Source organism: Osmerus mordax, chromosome 18 (assembly GCF_038355195.1).
Source record: "Osmerus mordax isolate fOsmMor3 chromosome 18, fOsmMor3.pri, whole genome shotgun sequence".
Taxonomy (NCBI): Eukaryota; Metazoa; Chordata; class Actinopteri; order Osmeriformes; family Osmeridae; genus Osmerus; species Osmerus mordax.
The window spans coordinates 14,196,730-14,213,451 of record NC_090067.1 but is presented as its reverse complement, the minus strand read 5'-3'; the positions used below and the strand labels follow the sequence as shown (position 1 = coordinate 14,213,451).

Genomic DNA, 16,722 nt, shown 5'->3' with positions numbered 1-16,722 from the left:
CTATATGTAAATATTTTGATATTTATTCATTTTTCATACTTGGCAGCCCACCTGTAGGCCTATTACCGGTCCAGGTCCAATGCTTGATTCACCTCTTTTAACGTTTAAATCAATTTCGTCCGTTAACCCTAGCAGAAACGACACTGCCATCTACTGTTATCAGTGAGGATCCGCCAGGCAGACCAGTGTAGGCTACTGCTGCCTCAGAAAGTCCAAGGAAGTAGCCGGCTAGCTAGCACTAATGCACCTAGCTTGTGCTTTGCATGATCAATTTCTCATGTCCATCGCTTTCAAGGCTTGGTAACTTTAGACTTATTGGCAACCAGGCTTCCAATGTGATTTCTGCCATGTGAAAACTCACAGGCATCCGGCTACCTGACGTTAGCTATATAACTAGCTAACTAGTAGCTCTTACAGTACTAGCTAAGGTCGCTTTGCTAGTACCAGCTACAGGTACCTTGCTAGCCGGTGTTAGCGAAAAATCCCTCTCAGGTGAGTGATATAATTATGATTGATTGAGCATGATGTAAAAAGAACATTTTAGTCTTCCGTTGCTGGGTTGTTAACTTTCTATCGGTTGTTACAGTACCGAGTTTGCTTGCTCGTATTGTAAAAGGTGGGGTTACAGTAGACCTGCAAATACCAAAAAGTGGTTGACCAGCTAGCCAAGCTAAAGACTAGCTACCTTATTCTGGCTGAGATAAAATGCGGAATAACGGTTGACTATTTGGTGGTTGCGGCAGGGAAGTGTGCTGTACTCAGGCCATGACAAATAATGTATTATGTCAATGTTGTTGCTGCATTGTTTTGCTAGCTGCAGGACATGGCTGAGGTAAGATGTCGGAGGGCGGTGTTGCCAGTAGAGCGACAGGATGGCGAGGAAGACCTGGAGTCCAAGGACAAACCGCATAATTCAGGTACTGGAACTACTCTTTGAGGCAAGAAACACATTGTTGTAGTAAAATGTCGACGTGTATTGGAGCGCATTTCCGACTGGATAAAATACTGAACGTTTATCTACAGGAGATCCAGTCAGTCATGATGATGTAGATGCCACAGACGTGGGTGGTGTAGAAGAGACACAGGAGTCTGTAAAGAAGCGGGAAGAGAAGGACCAGGGACAAACTAAGCCGGTGGAGGAGAAAACGGGAGAAAAGGAGGACGAGACCGACAAACAGATGCCGTCTCCTGTTAAAACATCCACACGCTCCAGTAGATGTGAGTGATTTCAAGTACAGTAGCTTGACTCACCGTCCAGCAGTACAAAGGGCGCCTTTACAAATGGTGTGTGTTTTAAGTAAAGGATGACGAGAGTGAGATACAAAGAGTAAGTTAAAGCTTCAAATTGTCGTTTTCAAACGTGCTCTTCTTGCCTTACTAACGTGCAGCGGTGATGCTTCAGCGGCTAGTGAAGCTGTTCTTTGGCTGCCTAGCAGCGGTGACCTGTGGGATGATGTATGCGGTATATCTCTCCACATACCACGAGAGGAAGTTCTGGTTCTCATCCAGACAGGTGGGTAGCAGTGTCCTTGTAGTGTCTGCCTCTGCATGGCCTGTACTTTTACTCTCTGGAAAGATATATAAATATTCTCAATGGTGCTGTTCTGTGTGTTTAATATTATTTTGTACTAGGAACTGGAGCGTGAGATAACCTTCCAGGGTGGTAGTGGACTGTACTACTACTACTATAAACACATGCTGACGGCACCCTCGTTTGAAAGAGGTCCGTTTAGTTTTACTTGATTTACTCGCCCAGCTGAAAACGAGCTGAACTAGATGTGAACTGTGTGTGGAGCCTTCTCACTCACCTCCTGCTGTTTGCTCCAGGTGTCTACGAGCTGACCAGAGACAACAGGACTGTGTCTGGTCAGACCATCAACGTGGTGGAGCGCCTGTCTCTCTACCCAGAGCTAGTCACCAGCCTCCTGTACAGAGTCACTGGGAGTCAGGTCGGTTCACCTTAACCACATTCTCAAACCAAAACTTTGAACCAACAGATCACCATGCAAGTGTTTTAAACTGCGGTAGATCTCTGTTAGTGCACGTGTGTTAAGACTCATGGGGTGTGTGTATGACGAGAGCCACTCTCTGTTCAGGAGGTGATCGAGCCTGTGTACTTCTACATCGGGATGGTATTTGGTCTCCAGGCCCTGTACGTCACAGCCCTGTTTGTGTCCAGCTGGGTGATGAGTGGGACCTGGGTGGCAGGTATGCTGGCCGTGGCGTGGTACGTCATCAACAGGTGAGTCACAGGCAGGTAAAGACACTGTCTAGTCTGGTCGCAGAGCCCTGTTCTCTGTATGAGCCCTGTGTTAACTCCTCTGGGTGGTGCTGCCCCCCAGGCCAGACACGACCAAGGTGGACTACGCCATCCCTCTGAGGGACAACTGGGCCCTGCCATACTTCTCCTGCCAGGTGGCAGCCTTGACTGGGTTCCTCAGTAACAACATCAACTCTGCCACAGAGGTCACGATTACTTTTATACTAAGGCTAATTAGCAGGAATAGGGATTAGGAAAGAATAATTTTGTTGTACATTTTCTACATGTTATCTTATTTACTGTATGCACCTGCCTACCAAAGTAAATTCCTTGTTTGTGACCACTTACTTGGTGATTACACTATTCTGATTCTGATCATAATTAATTAAAATTGTTCCAAGCTTTTCAAGCAATAGTTCAAGCAAAAGAATCCTCATAAAACACGTCCATATTTGGAAAATTATTATTAGTGGTTTTACTACTCTACACTGGTTAGTACTGCCATGTTCTCGTGTGTTCCACTGACACGCTGGCATGATTCAGATGTTCTGCTATCTTCTGATGAGCGCCACGACCTTCACATTCGTCCTGGTGTGGGAGCACAGTCACTACGTGCTGTTCGTCCAGGGCTTGGCTCTCTTCCTGCTGGACAGCTTTGACCTTGTACAGCCACGCAAGGTACAACTGCTGTCATCCACTAGTCTGCTGTCATCCACTAGTCCCTACGACTGTTGTTACTGAGCAAGGTGTCAACAGTAATGCAACCAAAGTTAAAGAATATATCAATAACTAACAATATATTGTGCAGTTGATATGGTTCAAAACTCTCTATTTCCTTTCTCATTCTCTCTCTCCCCCCATCCCTCTCTCCCCCCCCACCCCACCCCTGTCACTCCTGGGCAGATCGCTGACATTCACAAGGTGTACCTGAGCTCCGTGTTCCTGGCCTACGTGCTCCAGTTCCAGAACCCTCGTCTGCTCAGCTCTCCTCTGCTCAGCCTGCTGGTGGCCTCTGTCCTCGCTAGGTACTTCCAGGTACAGTCAGCCTCTCTGGAGCTCTGCTCTGGTCCAGACACACACTTTACAAGCCCCTGATTTCTTTACCTGTGCGCATGTGAATTCATTTTTAATTTTATTTGAGAAACTAACAAACAGCAACAAATGTGAATTCTAAAACTGAAACACATGGAGATCTGAAGTTTCAGCCTCTCTCTCTCTTCTTCTGCTCTCCTGTGGTGCAACTTTAGCAAAACATGAAGATGGGTCCTCTAGTGGCTCGAGTGATGAAGATCCTTCTTCACTTCTACTTGGTGTTCACCACGGGCATCACCTTCAGTTATTTAGTCAATGTGAGTACCATAGTTCACCTTCAGCTTTATCAAGTTTGTCATCTAGAACTTTGTGATGAGTTTGTTTTGCTTTAAATTTGCAGAGACTAATGCCAGGCAATGAAAATGACTACCTATTCAAATTTCTCGAAGTGAAATTCGGACTTAACACAACAACGTAAGTATAACTGCTTGGATTAAAAACAAACCCCTAAACTCACAAGTAGACCTTTCATCTGACATTTTTGTATGTATCTTTTCTGAATAGCAGAGATTATTATAGAGAAAAATTAGAAATATATATATTTTCTCTAACCCTGTTCCATTTCCTTGTTCTTCTCAGGGACTTTGTGACCAACCTCCTGCTGTGCCAGGAGACCTTCCAGACACCCAGCCAGGACATGTTCCTGCGTCTGACCCAGGCCTCAGTGCTGCCCTTCTACCTCCTGGTCCTCAGCATCTGCCTGCTGTCCACCCTGCAGACCATCTACAGGAGGCTCAGGTCTCGCCTCACAGCGCTACACTGGAAATGCTGCTTCAGGAAAGTGAGCATTGTCTCAGTGATTGGTGTGTTTTTCTGTTGTGGCAGTGGGGAGCCAATGAAAACCAAGCACGCGCTTGAAGACGGGCGAATCGGCGAGCAGCCTGAAGTCATCTATCATGTGTTCCACACGCTGCTGTTTGGAGCGCTGGCCATGCTCTTTGAAGGGTAGGCAGTGCCCAGTCACAGCAAACACACAGGAACATGAATGATTGGATCTTTTGGTCCTTAAACTCTGATAACATGTGTGATCCCCCTGCAGGATGAAGTACCTATGGACTCCCTACGTCTGCATGTTCACAGCGTTTGGTGTGTGTTCTCCAGAGCTGTGGATGACCGTGTTCAGGTGGCTGAGGCTGAAGGCCATCCATCCTGTGGTCCTGGTAAGGGCCCTCTCAGCCTGCCCACGCTCTTCCTCCTGGGGGCGTGAACCACAAGGACATTTAGTGACATTAACTGTTTTATCCTTATTTCACCCTTAGGCTTTGATATTGAGCACAGCAGTTCCAACCATCATAGGGTTCAGTTTGTGGAGAGAGGTGAGGCCTACAATGTTCTTGTGACTGTGTCCACACTACACCCAGAAACATGTAGCATTAAGCTACTTAATTAAAGGCTGTTCATGTTCCTCCTGCAGTATTTTCCTCGTGTGATAGCAGAGCTGTCAGAGCTGCAGGAGTTCTATGATTCAGACACAGTAGAGCTGATGAACTGGATCAAGTGAGTGATCTCTCTCCTCATTTCTTAACCCGCTTCACGTTGTTCTGGGATCATTTAGCATCATCTGCTCATTGATGACATTCATCTATTCCTAATCAAAACCGTTTCAAACTTGACAAATGCTTCTTCTCCTCTTTCAACATCTGTCTCTTCCTGTCTCGTGTGTTCCTCCTTCCTGTCTCGTGCCTGCACTTCCTGTCTCGTGTGTTCCTCCTTCCTGTCTCGTGCGTGCACTTCCTGTCCAGGACGCAGGCCCCCATGGCAGCGGTGTTTGCAGGGAGCCCTCAGCTGCTGGGGACGGTGAAGTTGTGCTCTGGCTGGACTGTGACCAGCCTGCCCCTCTTCTCAGACATCCACCTGCTCCGGAGCAGCGAGGATGTGAGTAACCCCACAGCCAGGATGGCTGCAGCTCGGTGGTTAGAGGATTCGACTGCAGGGAAACAGGTCACAGGTTCAAATCCCCCTGTGTTTGATAAAAGTGTCTGCTGAATAAATACAGTATTGTTTTTATTATCCCATGTGTAAGACGATTTATGGAGTTATGTGCTTCTGTGAACCTGATAATGAGTCTTCCTGAACCAGGAGAGTTACGTTTAACTTCTGTTCCCCAACAGACTCATCAGGTGTATGCTCTGAGATCTGCAGAGGACATCTACAAGATCTTGACCTCCCACAAGACTAACTACGTCATCGTTGAGGAGTCTTTGTGCAATGAGCTGAGCCACACCAAAGGCTGTCGGATCAAAGACCTGCTGGACATTTCCAACGGCCACGTAAGTACGACCAGCCACCTCAGATGTAGCCCCTCCCACCTCAGACATAGCCCCTCCCACCTCAGATGTAGCCACGCTAAACATTCACCTCAGACGTAGCCCCTCCCACCTCAGACTTAGCCCCTCCCACCTCAGACGTAGCCACGCTAAACATGCACCTCAGATGTAGCCCCCCCTCTGATGTAGCCCCCCCTCTGATGTAGCCCCTCCCACCTGAGATGTAGCCCCTCCCACCTCAGATGTAGCCCCTCCCACCTCAGATGTAGCCCCTCCCACCTCAGATGTAGCCCCTCCCACCTCAGACGTAGCCCCTCCCACCTCAAACGTAGCCCCTCCCACCTCAGACGTAGCCCCTCCCCCCTCAGACGTAGCCCCTCCCACGTCAGACGTAGCCCCTCCCACCTCAGACATAGCCATGCTAAACATGCACTTCAGATGTAGCCAAGCTTAACATGCACAGCTGTTGAAACTGCTTGTGAGTTGCCTAGCTAGTGTAGGGTCGGTAAACTCAATCTACGTGTCACTGAAAAATGATCTCTTACTTAATGTGTTTTTCTTGTTCTGTATTTTTCCTACACAACTAGGTGGTGTATGATAAAGGAGAGATGTACTCGTTTTCCAAACACGGCCGTTTCTGTCACGAGATCAAGCTGAACTACTCTCCTTACACCAACTACTTCACCAGAGTCTTCTGGAACCGCTCCTATCACATCTACAAAGTCAACTCTGTCATCTCCTTCCAGTACTGACACAAGTTTCTCAGTACAAACAGCCTGGGAACTTTTCTGTGTCTTTGCAGCATCTCTCAACCACAGTGCAATGCAATACTCGTCGGCAGTTGGTGCTGTCAGAGTCGAGTTGAATATCCTGTCTCTAGCCCACTTTCATCCCCCTGGGACATTGATGACTTGATATTCGAGGCTGACTGACTTTTATGTGAATATCGTGAGATTTCTTGGCACATCCAAACTGGATATCAATGTGAATCAATGAATGTGTCAGTGATTTTACAGTTTGGTTTTAAAATGGCTGTCTGTGGTGTTATCTTGTTTTCAGCTCTCTGCTTGTGGATGTGAGAGGGAGAGGGGCTGTGAGGTCGAGCAGAGCTCAAGTCTCACGAGGGGGTAGCGAGGGCGGGCTCCGAGGCTACCCATGCTGCAATGCTCTCTCTCAGGCCGTGTCTTCTTCATGCCTTCTGGTAGTCCAGGCTTTGCTCTTGCAAATCTGCAAAACTGCGCATTGTAAATGTAGGTCAACCTGGAACTCTCTTGCGGTCTGTACCTGAGTGAATCGCTCAAAGCAAATTTAAAAAGTGTAAATTACGATGGCGTTTAAGCTAACATCTTAAACAGGTCATGGCCATGTTTGAAAATTGCCTTTTAATGATAACAAGATCCTGAGTAGATTCATAGAGCGCATTTTAAATTGCAATGCCATTATGGAGTTGTTTTATACGCAATGTTTTATGTTTGTCTCAAACTTGTCATTATGTAAAGAACTACAGTGACATTTGCAAAGCTGTTACATCTGTTTATTTTTTAACGGAAATCCCAGTGTTAAATTATAAATTGACACTGACTTGCTCAGTGTATTCAAAATCTATGGTGATGAAGTTACTAAAGTTTTTCTATGCATTTTTGAAGAAATTGTCAAAGCCGTTTGTCTCCCGTAAATGTGATCTTTAATAGAAAACACGAAGCTTGGTCAATAATTTCACACAGTAACAAGAGGAACTTTATGACCCCAAAGATCACATTTAACAGAAAGCTGTTAGTGTTCCACTGACAAACAATCTGGATTAAGGATACGATGTGTGATATTTTATTGGGCTTAATATTTACAAGGTTTATCTTGATCATGACAGAAAGAGGGCGGTACAAACTTTTTGAAGTCGTAACCGGATGTGACGTTTAAGAAGTTCCGTCAGACAGTGAAACACAAACATCTTGTGAATTATACATCTTGGAATAATATTCATAAACCATGCTTCCTGCATTTGTTTAAAGACACTTTTAAGTAAGCTTTCGAGTTTGCAAACATAAGCTCCCGTTTTATTTGAATGAATGCCAGAGTCAGAGAGACAAAAGAGCACTATGCGTGTGTTGTGGACGTTCCCGGTATCAGTTTGTGCTAACTAGCGAGCCAGTTAGCCTAACAAGGAAGACAGAATTCCGTTCGTGCCTACCCATACACGTGCATTTGATCATTGTCTCCTTATATCAAAACAATCTCCAGTACAGTGGTCTGACTCAGTCTTAGAAAATGAGCGCCGAGGCGGTGGACCGTGTGGCCGTGAGCGGTAGCCGTCCAAGCACTCCTCCTCAGGTCTCCTGGTTTGAGTTCCTCCTGGATGAGTCGCTACTGGAGAGTCACCTGCTGAAGCCAAGATCAGGTCTGCACACATGTTCTTCATAACTTCTAGTAATTTCACAGCAAAGAAACCGTTTGACTGATTGTTGGCCGTTTGTTTTCAGACCCAGCACCGGTACAGCTCATCATTCAGTTCCTTGAACAGGCTACCAAGCCTTCGGTAAACGAGCAGAACCAAGTGCAACCTCCCGCAGACAACCGCAGGAACCGCACTTTGAAGCTGCTAGCTCTCAAAGTAGCAGCTTTCCTGAAGTGGGATCTGGACGTGCTGGAGAAAGGGTGTGTAGATGAGGGAGGTCACTGAATTTCATTCAGGTGATGTTGCTCCTGATGGAATCAAAGGCAGTGGATCAAGGTCCTATGTTAAAGTACTTTGTGTTGTCTTTCCCCCTCAGCTTGACTATCCCAGTGTTGAACATGTTACTGAACGAGCTCCTGTGTGTGAGCAAGGTTCCCCCCGGGGTGAAGCATGTGGACCTGGACCTCTCCACTCTGCCCCCCACCACAGCCATGGCTGTCATCATCTACAACCGCTGGTGTGTCACAACAAACAGGAAACAGGGCTCATGAAATATGATGAGATCAAGAGGTTCAAATCTCCCCCTGTACTGTAGTGTGTTGCTGATACTGCTACTTGTTCCATCAACATGTTCTGTCACCACTAACACTATCTCACCACGGTTAATGTCCTGTCTCTCAAAGGGCGATCAGAACCATCGTGCTGAACAGTTTCCCAGAGAAGCAGGCCAAGCCAGGGCCTCATCAGATGAACATGTAGGTTCTGCATCCTCCTTCTCACCAGCACAAGACATCACCAGGAGATAAGACGACATGTTTACTGCTGAGTTTCATTTGATCGCTTTCTGTTTCATAGGTTGAATATCGTGCAGCAAGAGAAGGAGCTGACAGAGAATATCCTGGGAGTGGTGAGTGGGCTACGCTCTCTAGGGACAAACAAAGAAATAATAATACATGTCATTTGTAATGCACTTTTATTGCACTCAAAGCGCTACAGTACAGTAAAAATTTATAGAATAAAACATGACATACAATAACAATAAGAACAGACACAATCACATTAACGGTTGAAAAACCTGAAAAGGTACGTTTTGAAGCAAATTCTTCAAATGGCCAAGCGTTTCTGACAGAAGCAGGTAGGGAACTCCACAATTTAGAACAGACTCATCCGTGAGTCTGACCAGAGCAGGAACATCTTTGTGTGGTGAAACGATCAGCTGAAGGAGCAGGCGTCAGACTCCATCATGGTGCTAGAGGGAGCTCTGGGGCTCAAGAAGGACCTGTACGTCCACACCGTGAGGACCCTGGACCTGCTGGCCGCCGACCCCAGCACTTCCAACGGAGAGACAGAGTCCTCCACTGCCGGCCTCCGTATCAGCGCTGACGAGCTGCACTGTCAGGTGAGTGTCGGGCTGTGCTGCGCTCTGCAGACAGATCATTCAGAACCTCCATAGTTGTGACTGAAGCGTTGTGTTCTGGCTGCTGAGTTCCAGGTGCACTATGACCTGGGGGGGATCTTCTTCCAGCAAGGCTGCACAGACCAACAGGCCTACGAGAAGGCCAGGGAGCAGTTCAGACAGACCAGGGAACTGCTGCTGAAGGTAGTGTGTGTCTCTGTGTGTGTGTGTCTCATGTCCTGGTGGTGATGTGTGTGTGTGTCTCATGTCCTGGTGATGTGTTGCAGCTGGACACAGCGCTGCACTGTCACCTGGACGAGCAGCGCCTGGCGGGGTACTGGAACGCATGCAGGGCCCTGACCTCTGACCCCAGTGACACCCAGCTCAGCCCCTACGGACAGATCAACAGCCTCATCAGAGCCCACAACCACCAGGTCTGCATGTGCAGGCTCAGCCCTTTCAGTAGGGCTGGGCACTCGGGCCTAAAATGTTTAGCACTGTATAATTGTGAAGCATGGGTCGATAAAATGTTGTCAGTTTTTCTGACTATGCACTCAGCCGGATTTGGACGGGGTACGGCAGGTGTGTCGCATGAGTTGATATTTCCAACAGTCCAATGCTCAGTACAATTACTGCAGCCTCAAAAAAATATTTTCGAAGAAAAAAAAAATCAATAAAAGCTTCCTAAGGTCAAAGAAAGGATTAGAAGAAAATATTTTGAAGAAAGTTTTGAAAGGTTGAAGAATTATTTTAGAAAATAAGTTTCGAAAGTTTGAAAAATTCTGACCCGAGACCTGTCTGTTATGACCTGAGACCAGTTTAGAAAGGTTAAAAAAATATTTTTGTAAAAAAGTTTCAAAAGGTTGGAACATTTTTGACCTGAGACCTGCCTGATACTAGTTTCGAAAGGTTGAAAAGAGTTTTGAAAAAATATTTAGATTACTTCTTTGAAAGGTTGAAAAAATCTGACCTGAGACCAGCCTTTTCAGATCTGACCTGAGACCAGCCTGTTAGATCTGACCTGAGACCAGCCTGTTAGATCTGACCTGAGACCAGCCTGTTAAATCTGACCTGAGACCAGCCTGTTAGATCTGACCTGAGACCAGCCTGTTAGATCTGACTTGAAACCAGCCTGTTAGATCTGACTTCAAACCAGCCTGTTAGATCTGACTTGAGCAGTTTTGAAGGGTTGAAAAAAGATTTAGAAGTCTGAAACTTTCTGGTCTCACATGCGCTCTCTCTCCCTCCTCTCAACAGGCACTAATAGAGGCATTCATCAAAGACAACATATCTCGCAGCTTGCCCAATTATTTCAGACAGTCTGTCCTGAGAGAGTTCCTACATAAAGTCCAGCAGGGGTAAGGAACACAGTCATTATCCCTGGATATCAGTTTCAAACACAAGTTCACCATCCAAAGGCTGTCAGAGGAAGCATGTAAACCCTTGTGATGCGTGTCCTGTGTGCCGTGGGCGTGCAGTGAGCGGGGCCTGGACGAGGTGTGTGGCAGGCTGTGTGTGTGTAACGCCGTGCGGGACGCCCTGCAGGGGGAGCTGCTCAGCGTGCGCTTCCTGCGCCTGCTGCTGAAGCCCAGCAGGAGCCTGGTGGACTTCATCCTGGAGGTACCCAACACCCAGCCTGCCTCACGCCCCACTACAACATGTCTGGACTGGGCCACCTCATGTGTATTGCTCTCTGTCCTTGCAGGTGTGCACAAAGTCGTTAGACCAGGAGCGCCAGACAGAGACTTCCAGAAGGAACATGGCCATCTTTCTCAGGTGAGCGTTGAGTCTCTAGGACGACAGTCGTGTGATTGAGCTCTGGATGTCATGTGCCTGTGTGTCTTACTGCTGCACGATGAATCCTGTTCATCCAACACTATTTAACGCAGTTCCCACCCCACACAGGACCCTGTGTGAGAACCTGGAGGAGCTGCCCCTGGTGTTTGTGGTGTCATCCCACAAGCTGTTCCTGGAGCTGCTGCGGGAGGAGGAGAGGAAGGCCCTGGTGGAGCAGATGAGGAAGCGCTCAGCCACCGTCAACCTGAGCGCTAAGCCCCTCCCTTCCTTCTACGACATCCCCGGTGAGATGCCCTGTCCCTCCTCACCTCAGCCTCCAGCTGGGGTCACCTGTCTCTCTCCAGCTGGGGTCACCTGTCTCTCTCCAGCTGGGGACACCTGTCTCTCTCCAGCTGGGGACACCTGTCTCTCTTCAGCTGGGGACACCTGTCTCTCTCCAGCTGGGGACACCTGTCTCTCTTCAGCTGGGGACACCTGTCTCTCTTCAGCTGGGGTCACCTGTCTCTCTTCAGCTGGGGTCACCTGTCTCTCTTCAGCTGGGGTCACCTGTCTCCCTGCCTGTCCTGTCACACGTCACCCAAACTGTCCTGGAAAAGCATGAAAAATGCAGATGAAGAGACTACATATTTCAGCGTGTCTCCTTTTGAGATGTTTGTGTTGTGTGTTCCCAGCCTCGGCCAGCGTGAACATGGGCCAGCTGGAACAGCAGCTCATCCTGTCCCTGGACCCTCGCAGGATCCGCCAGATCCTCATCGAACTGCACGGCATTGCCCAGCGGCCCTTCTGGAGGGTCAACGCCAAGGTCAGAAGTCAACACGCCGGATGATGAAGTGAAATCGCCCATGAACAGCAGTGTTTTTCCCTCTGGGGGCTAGCTTCTGATTGGATGGTCCTTGTGTTCACAGTGGGAGGTTCCTCCTGACTACATCAACGTGATTCTCAGCATCAAAGACAACCTGACCAAGGACTTGGTGTACATCCTGATGGCTAAAGGTCTCCATTGCATCACCATAAAGGTCAGTGTGTCTTCCATCAAATAAGAAGGAAGGACTCAGGAGTGTATGTGAGTCTTTAACAGAGTGATCCTGTGTGTGTAACTATGTATGACCTGTGTTACCTGTGACTGTGTTCCTACCTCAGGACTTTGGCCACGCGCGGCTGCTGTTCTCCGCCTGTCTGGAGCAGGTGACTGAGTTCTCCCCCAAGCTGCGGCAGGTGATGCTGAACGAGATGCTGCTTCTGGAGGTGCGCGCCCACGAGAGCGCCGCCGCCGAGGGCTGCAGGGACAGACCCCCGCCTGACCTGGCCAGCAGGGTCCGGGGATACCTGGAGATGAGGATTCATGGTGGGTAGAGGGGGACAGAGAGAAGGCTTTTTAAATGTGTTAAATTCACAAATCTTGATAAATGTACGATTTGTTGTGTGCAGAAGGTGGTTTTAACCCAACAGTTGCAGCTGTGGTGTACAGTGAGACTGAGGTCTGTGTGTCTTCCTGTGGCAGACCTTCCGCTCAGACAGGTGGTGGGAGAGCAGTGTGTGGCATTCATGCTGAACTGGAGAGAGAACGACTACCTCACCCTCCAGGTGCCCCAGTCTCTGGTCATGAACAACCCCTACATCAAGGTAAAGTCCCCAGGCGTCCCTGTCACCTAAACTCCCCCGGTGCAGAGGAATGGCTGTAAACAATGATGAGGTCATTCTGTTCAGAACACAAGTGATATCAATCATGTAGTTCTGTTCTAACTGTGAGACACATACATTTGTATCCCCGCTCCATTTCCCTAGCTGGGACAGCTGCTGGCTTCCACTTGTAAGGAGCTCCCAGGTCCTAAAGAGAGCCGGCGCACAGCTAAGGAGCTGTGGGAGGTGGTGGTGCAGATCTGCAGCGTGTCTCTGCAGCACAAGAGAGCCAGCGACAGCCGTGTCTGCCTCATCAAGCAGAGGGAGTCCACCATGGGCATCATGACCAGGTACAGAGGCTCAGCCAGGCTACCATGGGCATCATGACCAGGTACAGAGGCTCAGCCAGTAACTGGTGGCTGTTGGTGTTTGTTTGGGCAGTGTGAACAAACCTAATACATACCATGCCCATCCAGTTGTAGTCTGTTCAGAGATTGTGTGTAAAGTCTTGCACAACTAATTTCCTGTTCTACAAACTGCTTTCTAAATATTCAATTTGATTTGCTGAATCTAGGAGCAAATTCATCACGTTCGTCAAGAAGTTGAGGGTGAGTGAATGAGGGCAGCTGTTTGGATGTATACACCATACATGTGATTGTTAGAGTCTCGAGTTTAAAGTCCTTGTTTGATTTCCTTCCAGGAGCCCCTGGTTCTGACCACCCTCATCTCCCTGCTAGTGCGACTGCACAGCATGGTTCGGGTAGGTAGCAGAAACTCCTGGTTCTGTGTAATGTTCTGTGTATCCATATACATGCACTTTTATTATCATGTAGGTGGTGTGTTAGTGTGTGGACTATGTGATGTATTGACATATTATTGCTGCTGTTATCTTGGCCAGGTCTACCTTGTAAAAGAGATCTTGCATCTCAATGGGACTTCCTGGTTAAATACGTTAACCAGGAACATTTCAAAAAGGTCCCAGCACTTGACCAGTGCTTGTTTACACCTGCTCCAGCTGAGTGTTGTTTAACAGAGGCTAATTTCTTCTCCTCAGGATGATATTGTTAATGAAGTGACAGCTGAACACCTCTCCATCTGGCCTGCCTCTCTCTCCAAGTACGACCCTCCTCTCCTCAGGGAGGTGCCCTGTGAGCTCACGCCTCAGGGCACCTCCTCTAGTCTGACAGAACAGCACAAGTTATGAATGAGGGTTTCACACAGACTTCTCAATGTGTTACAAGATCAGACACGTGTGTGTGTGTGTGTGTGTGCGCAGCATTCAGGCGGTGGATGTGGAAGCTGTAGCGGTGACTGTGAAGGAGCTGGTCTCCTACGCTCTGACTCTGAACCCCAACAGCCAGTCCTGGATCGTCACACAGGCAGACATTTACTTTGGTAGGACAACGACCCCGGGATCTCGCCATCACTTTCTGAAGAGCTAAGCTTCACTGTCGAGTGAAACTTTAGGCAATGCCTGTGTCCTCCATTTTGTGTCTGCAGTTACCAACCAGTACTCTGCTGCCCTGCACTACTACCTGCAGGCTGGGGCGGTCTGTTCCGACTTCTTCACCAAGACCGTCCCCAGTGACGTGTACAGCGACCAGGTACAGCCCTGAACGTGCTGCGGAGGAAGGGGGCTGCGTAGCACCACACAAAAGTTTGTTTTAATAACTGAGGATGCAGCCGTTAATTATGAGTCATAATTGGGATGGGACTGGCTTGTAGTTTTCAGAAAGTGTAATGAAACCCAGCTGTAGATACTAGAGAATCTGGATTGATGGATGCTGATTGATGACAGGGTACCCAGGACATGCTAGGGTACCCAGGACATGCTAGGGTACCCAGGACATGCTAGGGTACCCAGGACATGCTAGGGTACCCAGGACATGCTAGGGTACCCAGGACATGCTAGGGTACCCAGGACATGCTAGGGTACCCAGGACATGCTAGGGTACCCAGGACATGCTAGGGTACCCAGGACATGCTAGGGTACCCAGGTCATGCTAGGGTACCCAGGACATGCTAGGGTACCCAGGACATGCTAGGGTACCCAGGACATGCTAGGGTACCCAGGACATGCTAGGGTACCCAGGACATGCTAGGGTACCCAGGACATGCTAGGGTACCCAGGACATGCTAGGGTACCCAGGATATGCTAGGGTACCCAGGACATGCTAGGGTACCCAGGACATGCTAGGGTACCCAGGACATGCTAGGGTACCCAGGACATGCTAGGGTACCCAGGACATGCTAGGGTACCCAGGACATGCTAGGGTACCCAGGACATGCTAGGGTACCCAGGACATGCTAGGGTACCCAGGACATGCCAGGGGCTGATGTGGAACAGGGTTCTTGACGTGGGGCCATATGTTGCAGGTCCTGAAGAGGATGATCAAGTGTTGCTCGATGATGAACTGCCACACACAGGTCTGACCCTCCACCTCAGCTGCTCCATGTTCTCACTCTGACACTTGAGGATATATATGTGATGTGGACGTATACCTCATGTTTCCCAGGTTGCTGTGCTCTGCCAGTTCTTAAGAGAGGTGGACTACATGACAGCTTTCAAAGCTCTTCAAGAACAAAACAGGTGTGGTGTGTCTCCACTGGGGAAAAGGTCCAGATGATTTATCAAGAGCTCTTCATAATTCTTCTTGTTTCATTCCAGCCACGATGCCATGGACACCCTGTACGACTACATCTGGGATGTGACCATCCTCGAGTATCTCACCAGTATCCTTCTCAATGAACCCTTTACAGACATCAATTGACAGTGATATATGGGATTTAGAGGGAATTACAGATTTGTTTTGGTTATTATGTCCTCAACAACAAAAGACATCCACCATAAAAGAGGTGAAAGTGAGAAGAGACAAATAGCTGTAAGTTACATGCTTTCAAAACACATTTTCAATTGTTTTAGTTCGTAGTGCTCGTCTTCGTAGATGATGTTTTGAGATTTGAACTGCTGTGTTTCTCAGATGATGTTTCTCAGATGATGTTTCTCATGTGACTGTGTTTCTCAGATGATGTTTCTCAGATGATGTTTCTCAGATGATGTTTCTCAGATGATGTTTCTCATGTGACTGTGTTTCTCAGATGATGTTTCTCAGATGATGTTTCTCATGTGACTGTGTTTCTCAGATGATGTTTCTCAGATGATGTTTCTCAGATGATGTTTCTCAGATGATGGTTCTCATGTGACTGTGTTTCTCAGATGATGTTTCTCAGATGATGTTTCTCATGTGACTGTGTTTCTCAGATGATGTTTCTCAGATGATGTTTCTCATGTGACTGTGTTTCTCAGATGATGTTTCTCAGATGATGTTTCTCATGTGACTGTGTTTCTCAGATCCAGGCTATTGGCCAGACGGAGCTGAACGCCAGCAACCCCGAGGACGTCCTTCAGCTGGCGGCTCAGAAGAGGAAGAAGAAATTCCTACAAGCGATGGCAAAGCTTTACTTTTAGACAAAAAATCCAGACCCAACTATAATTTCAACGTTTTTTTTTTTTTTCTTTAATTTTTTTTTGGGGAAAATGTTTTTCAGAATAAATTGTTCTGTTAATCTATGGTTTTGGTGTTTTCCATTTGTACATGTTGTATGCAGTTTTAGTTCCTGTGGCCTGTAATACTTGCTGAGGTATAGTATCCTTCGTAAGTCCGGCTAGACAAGCTTTGGTGAGCTGGCGAGGATGATGATGTTGAGAAACTCGCAAACATCAAACAATCGAGTAGTAAGTGAACAGGAGAAAGATCAGCGCAGCGCTGGTGCACTCAAAGCTACCATTTCTGACAAAGGCACTTTGACAAGGTATTCTAAAATCCTGTCTGTTGTTCTTTTTTTTCCATAAACCTAAAAAAATAAGAATCATTGTTTCATTGTCTTCAAGAATGAA

General features: G+C 47.7%; 2 protein-coding genes across 2 annotated transcripts; both read left to right on the top strand.

Annotated features, from left to right (window-relative positions):
• Positions 1 to 192: 192 nt before the first annotated feature.
• dpy19l3 (dpy-19 like C-mannosyltransferase 3) lies at positions 193 to 7,285 on the top strand. The gene is made up of 20 exons (XM_067255589.1): positions 193 to 492; positions 815 to 917; positions 1,024 to 1,218; positions 1,389 to 1,513; positions 1,633 to 1,723; positions 1,828 to 1,949; positions 2,097 to 2,242; positions 2,343 to 2,466; positions 2,804 to 2,938; positions 3,164 to 3,295; positions 3,508 to 3,609; positions 3,693 to 3,766; positions 3,932 to 4,090; positions 4,178 to 4,297; positions 4,392 to 4,512; positions 4,612 to 4,668; positions 4,767 to 4,849; positions 5,095 to 5,227; positions 5,464 to 5,622; positions 6,207 to 7,285. Exons 2-20 carry the CDS (start codon positions 824 to 826, stop codon positions 6,369 to 6,371), a joined length of 2,337 nt encoding a protein of 778 aa, XP_067111690.1. The 5' UTR covers positions 193 to 492; positions 815 to 823; the 3' UTR covers positions 6,372 to 7,285.
• A 176-nt stretch (positions 7,286 to 7,461) lies between these two features.
• On the top strand, positions 7,462 to 16,387 carry ints8 (integrator complex subunit 8). The gene is made up of 27 exons (XM_067255540.1): positions 7,462 to 8,014; positions 8,097 to 8,271; positions 8,388 to 8,528; positions 8,695 to 8,766; positions 8,867 to 8,918; positions 9,228 to 9,410; positions 9,504 to 9,611; positions 9,695 to 9,841; positions 10,665 to 10,765; positions 10,886 to 11,027; positions 11,113 to 11,183; positions 11,313 to 11,488; positions 11,876 to 12,006; positions 12,110 to 12,220; positions 12,345 to 12,549; positions 12,706 to 12,827; positions 12,990 to 13,174; positions 13,399 to 13,432; positions 13,525 to 13,584; positions 13,879 to 13,940; positions 14,101 to 14,219; positions 14,325 to 14,428; positions 15,201 to 15,251; positions 15,341 to 15,414; positions 15,493 to 15,557; positions 15,663 to 15,706; positions 16,177 to 16,387. Exons 1-27 carry the CDS (start codon positions 7,885 to 7,887, stop codon positions 16,291 to 16,293), a joined length of 2,982 nt encoding a protein of 993 aa, XP_067111641.1. The 5' UTR covers positions 7,462 to 7,884; the 3' UTR covers positions 16,294 to 16,387.
• Positions 16,388 to 16,722: the final 335 nt, after the last annotated feature.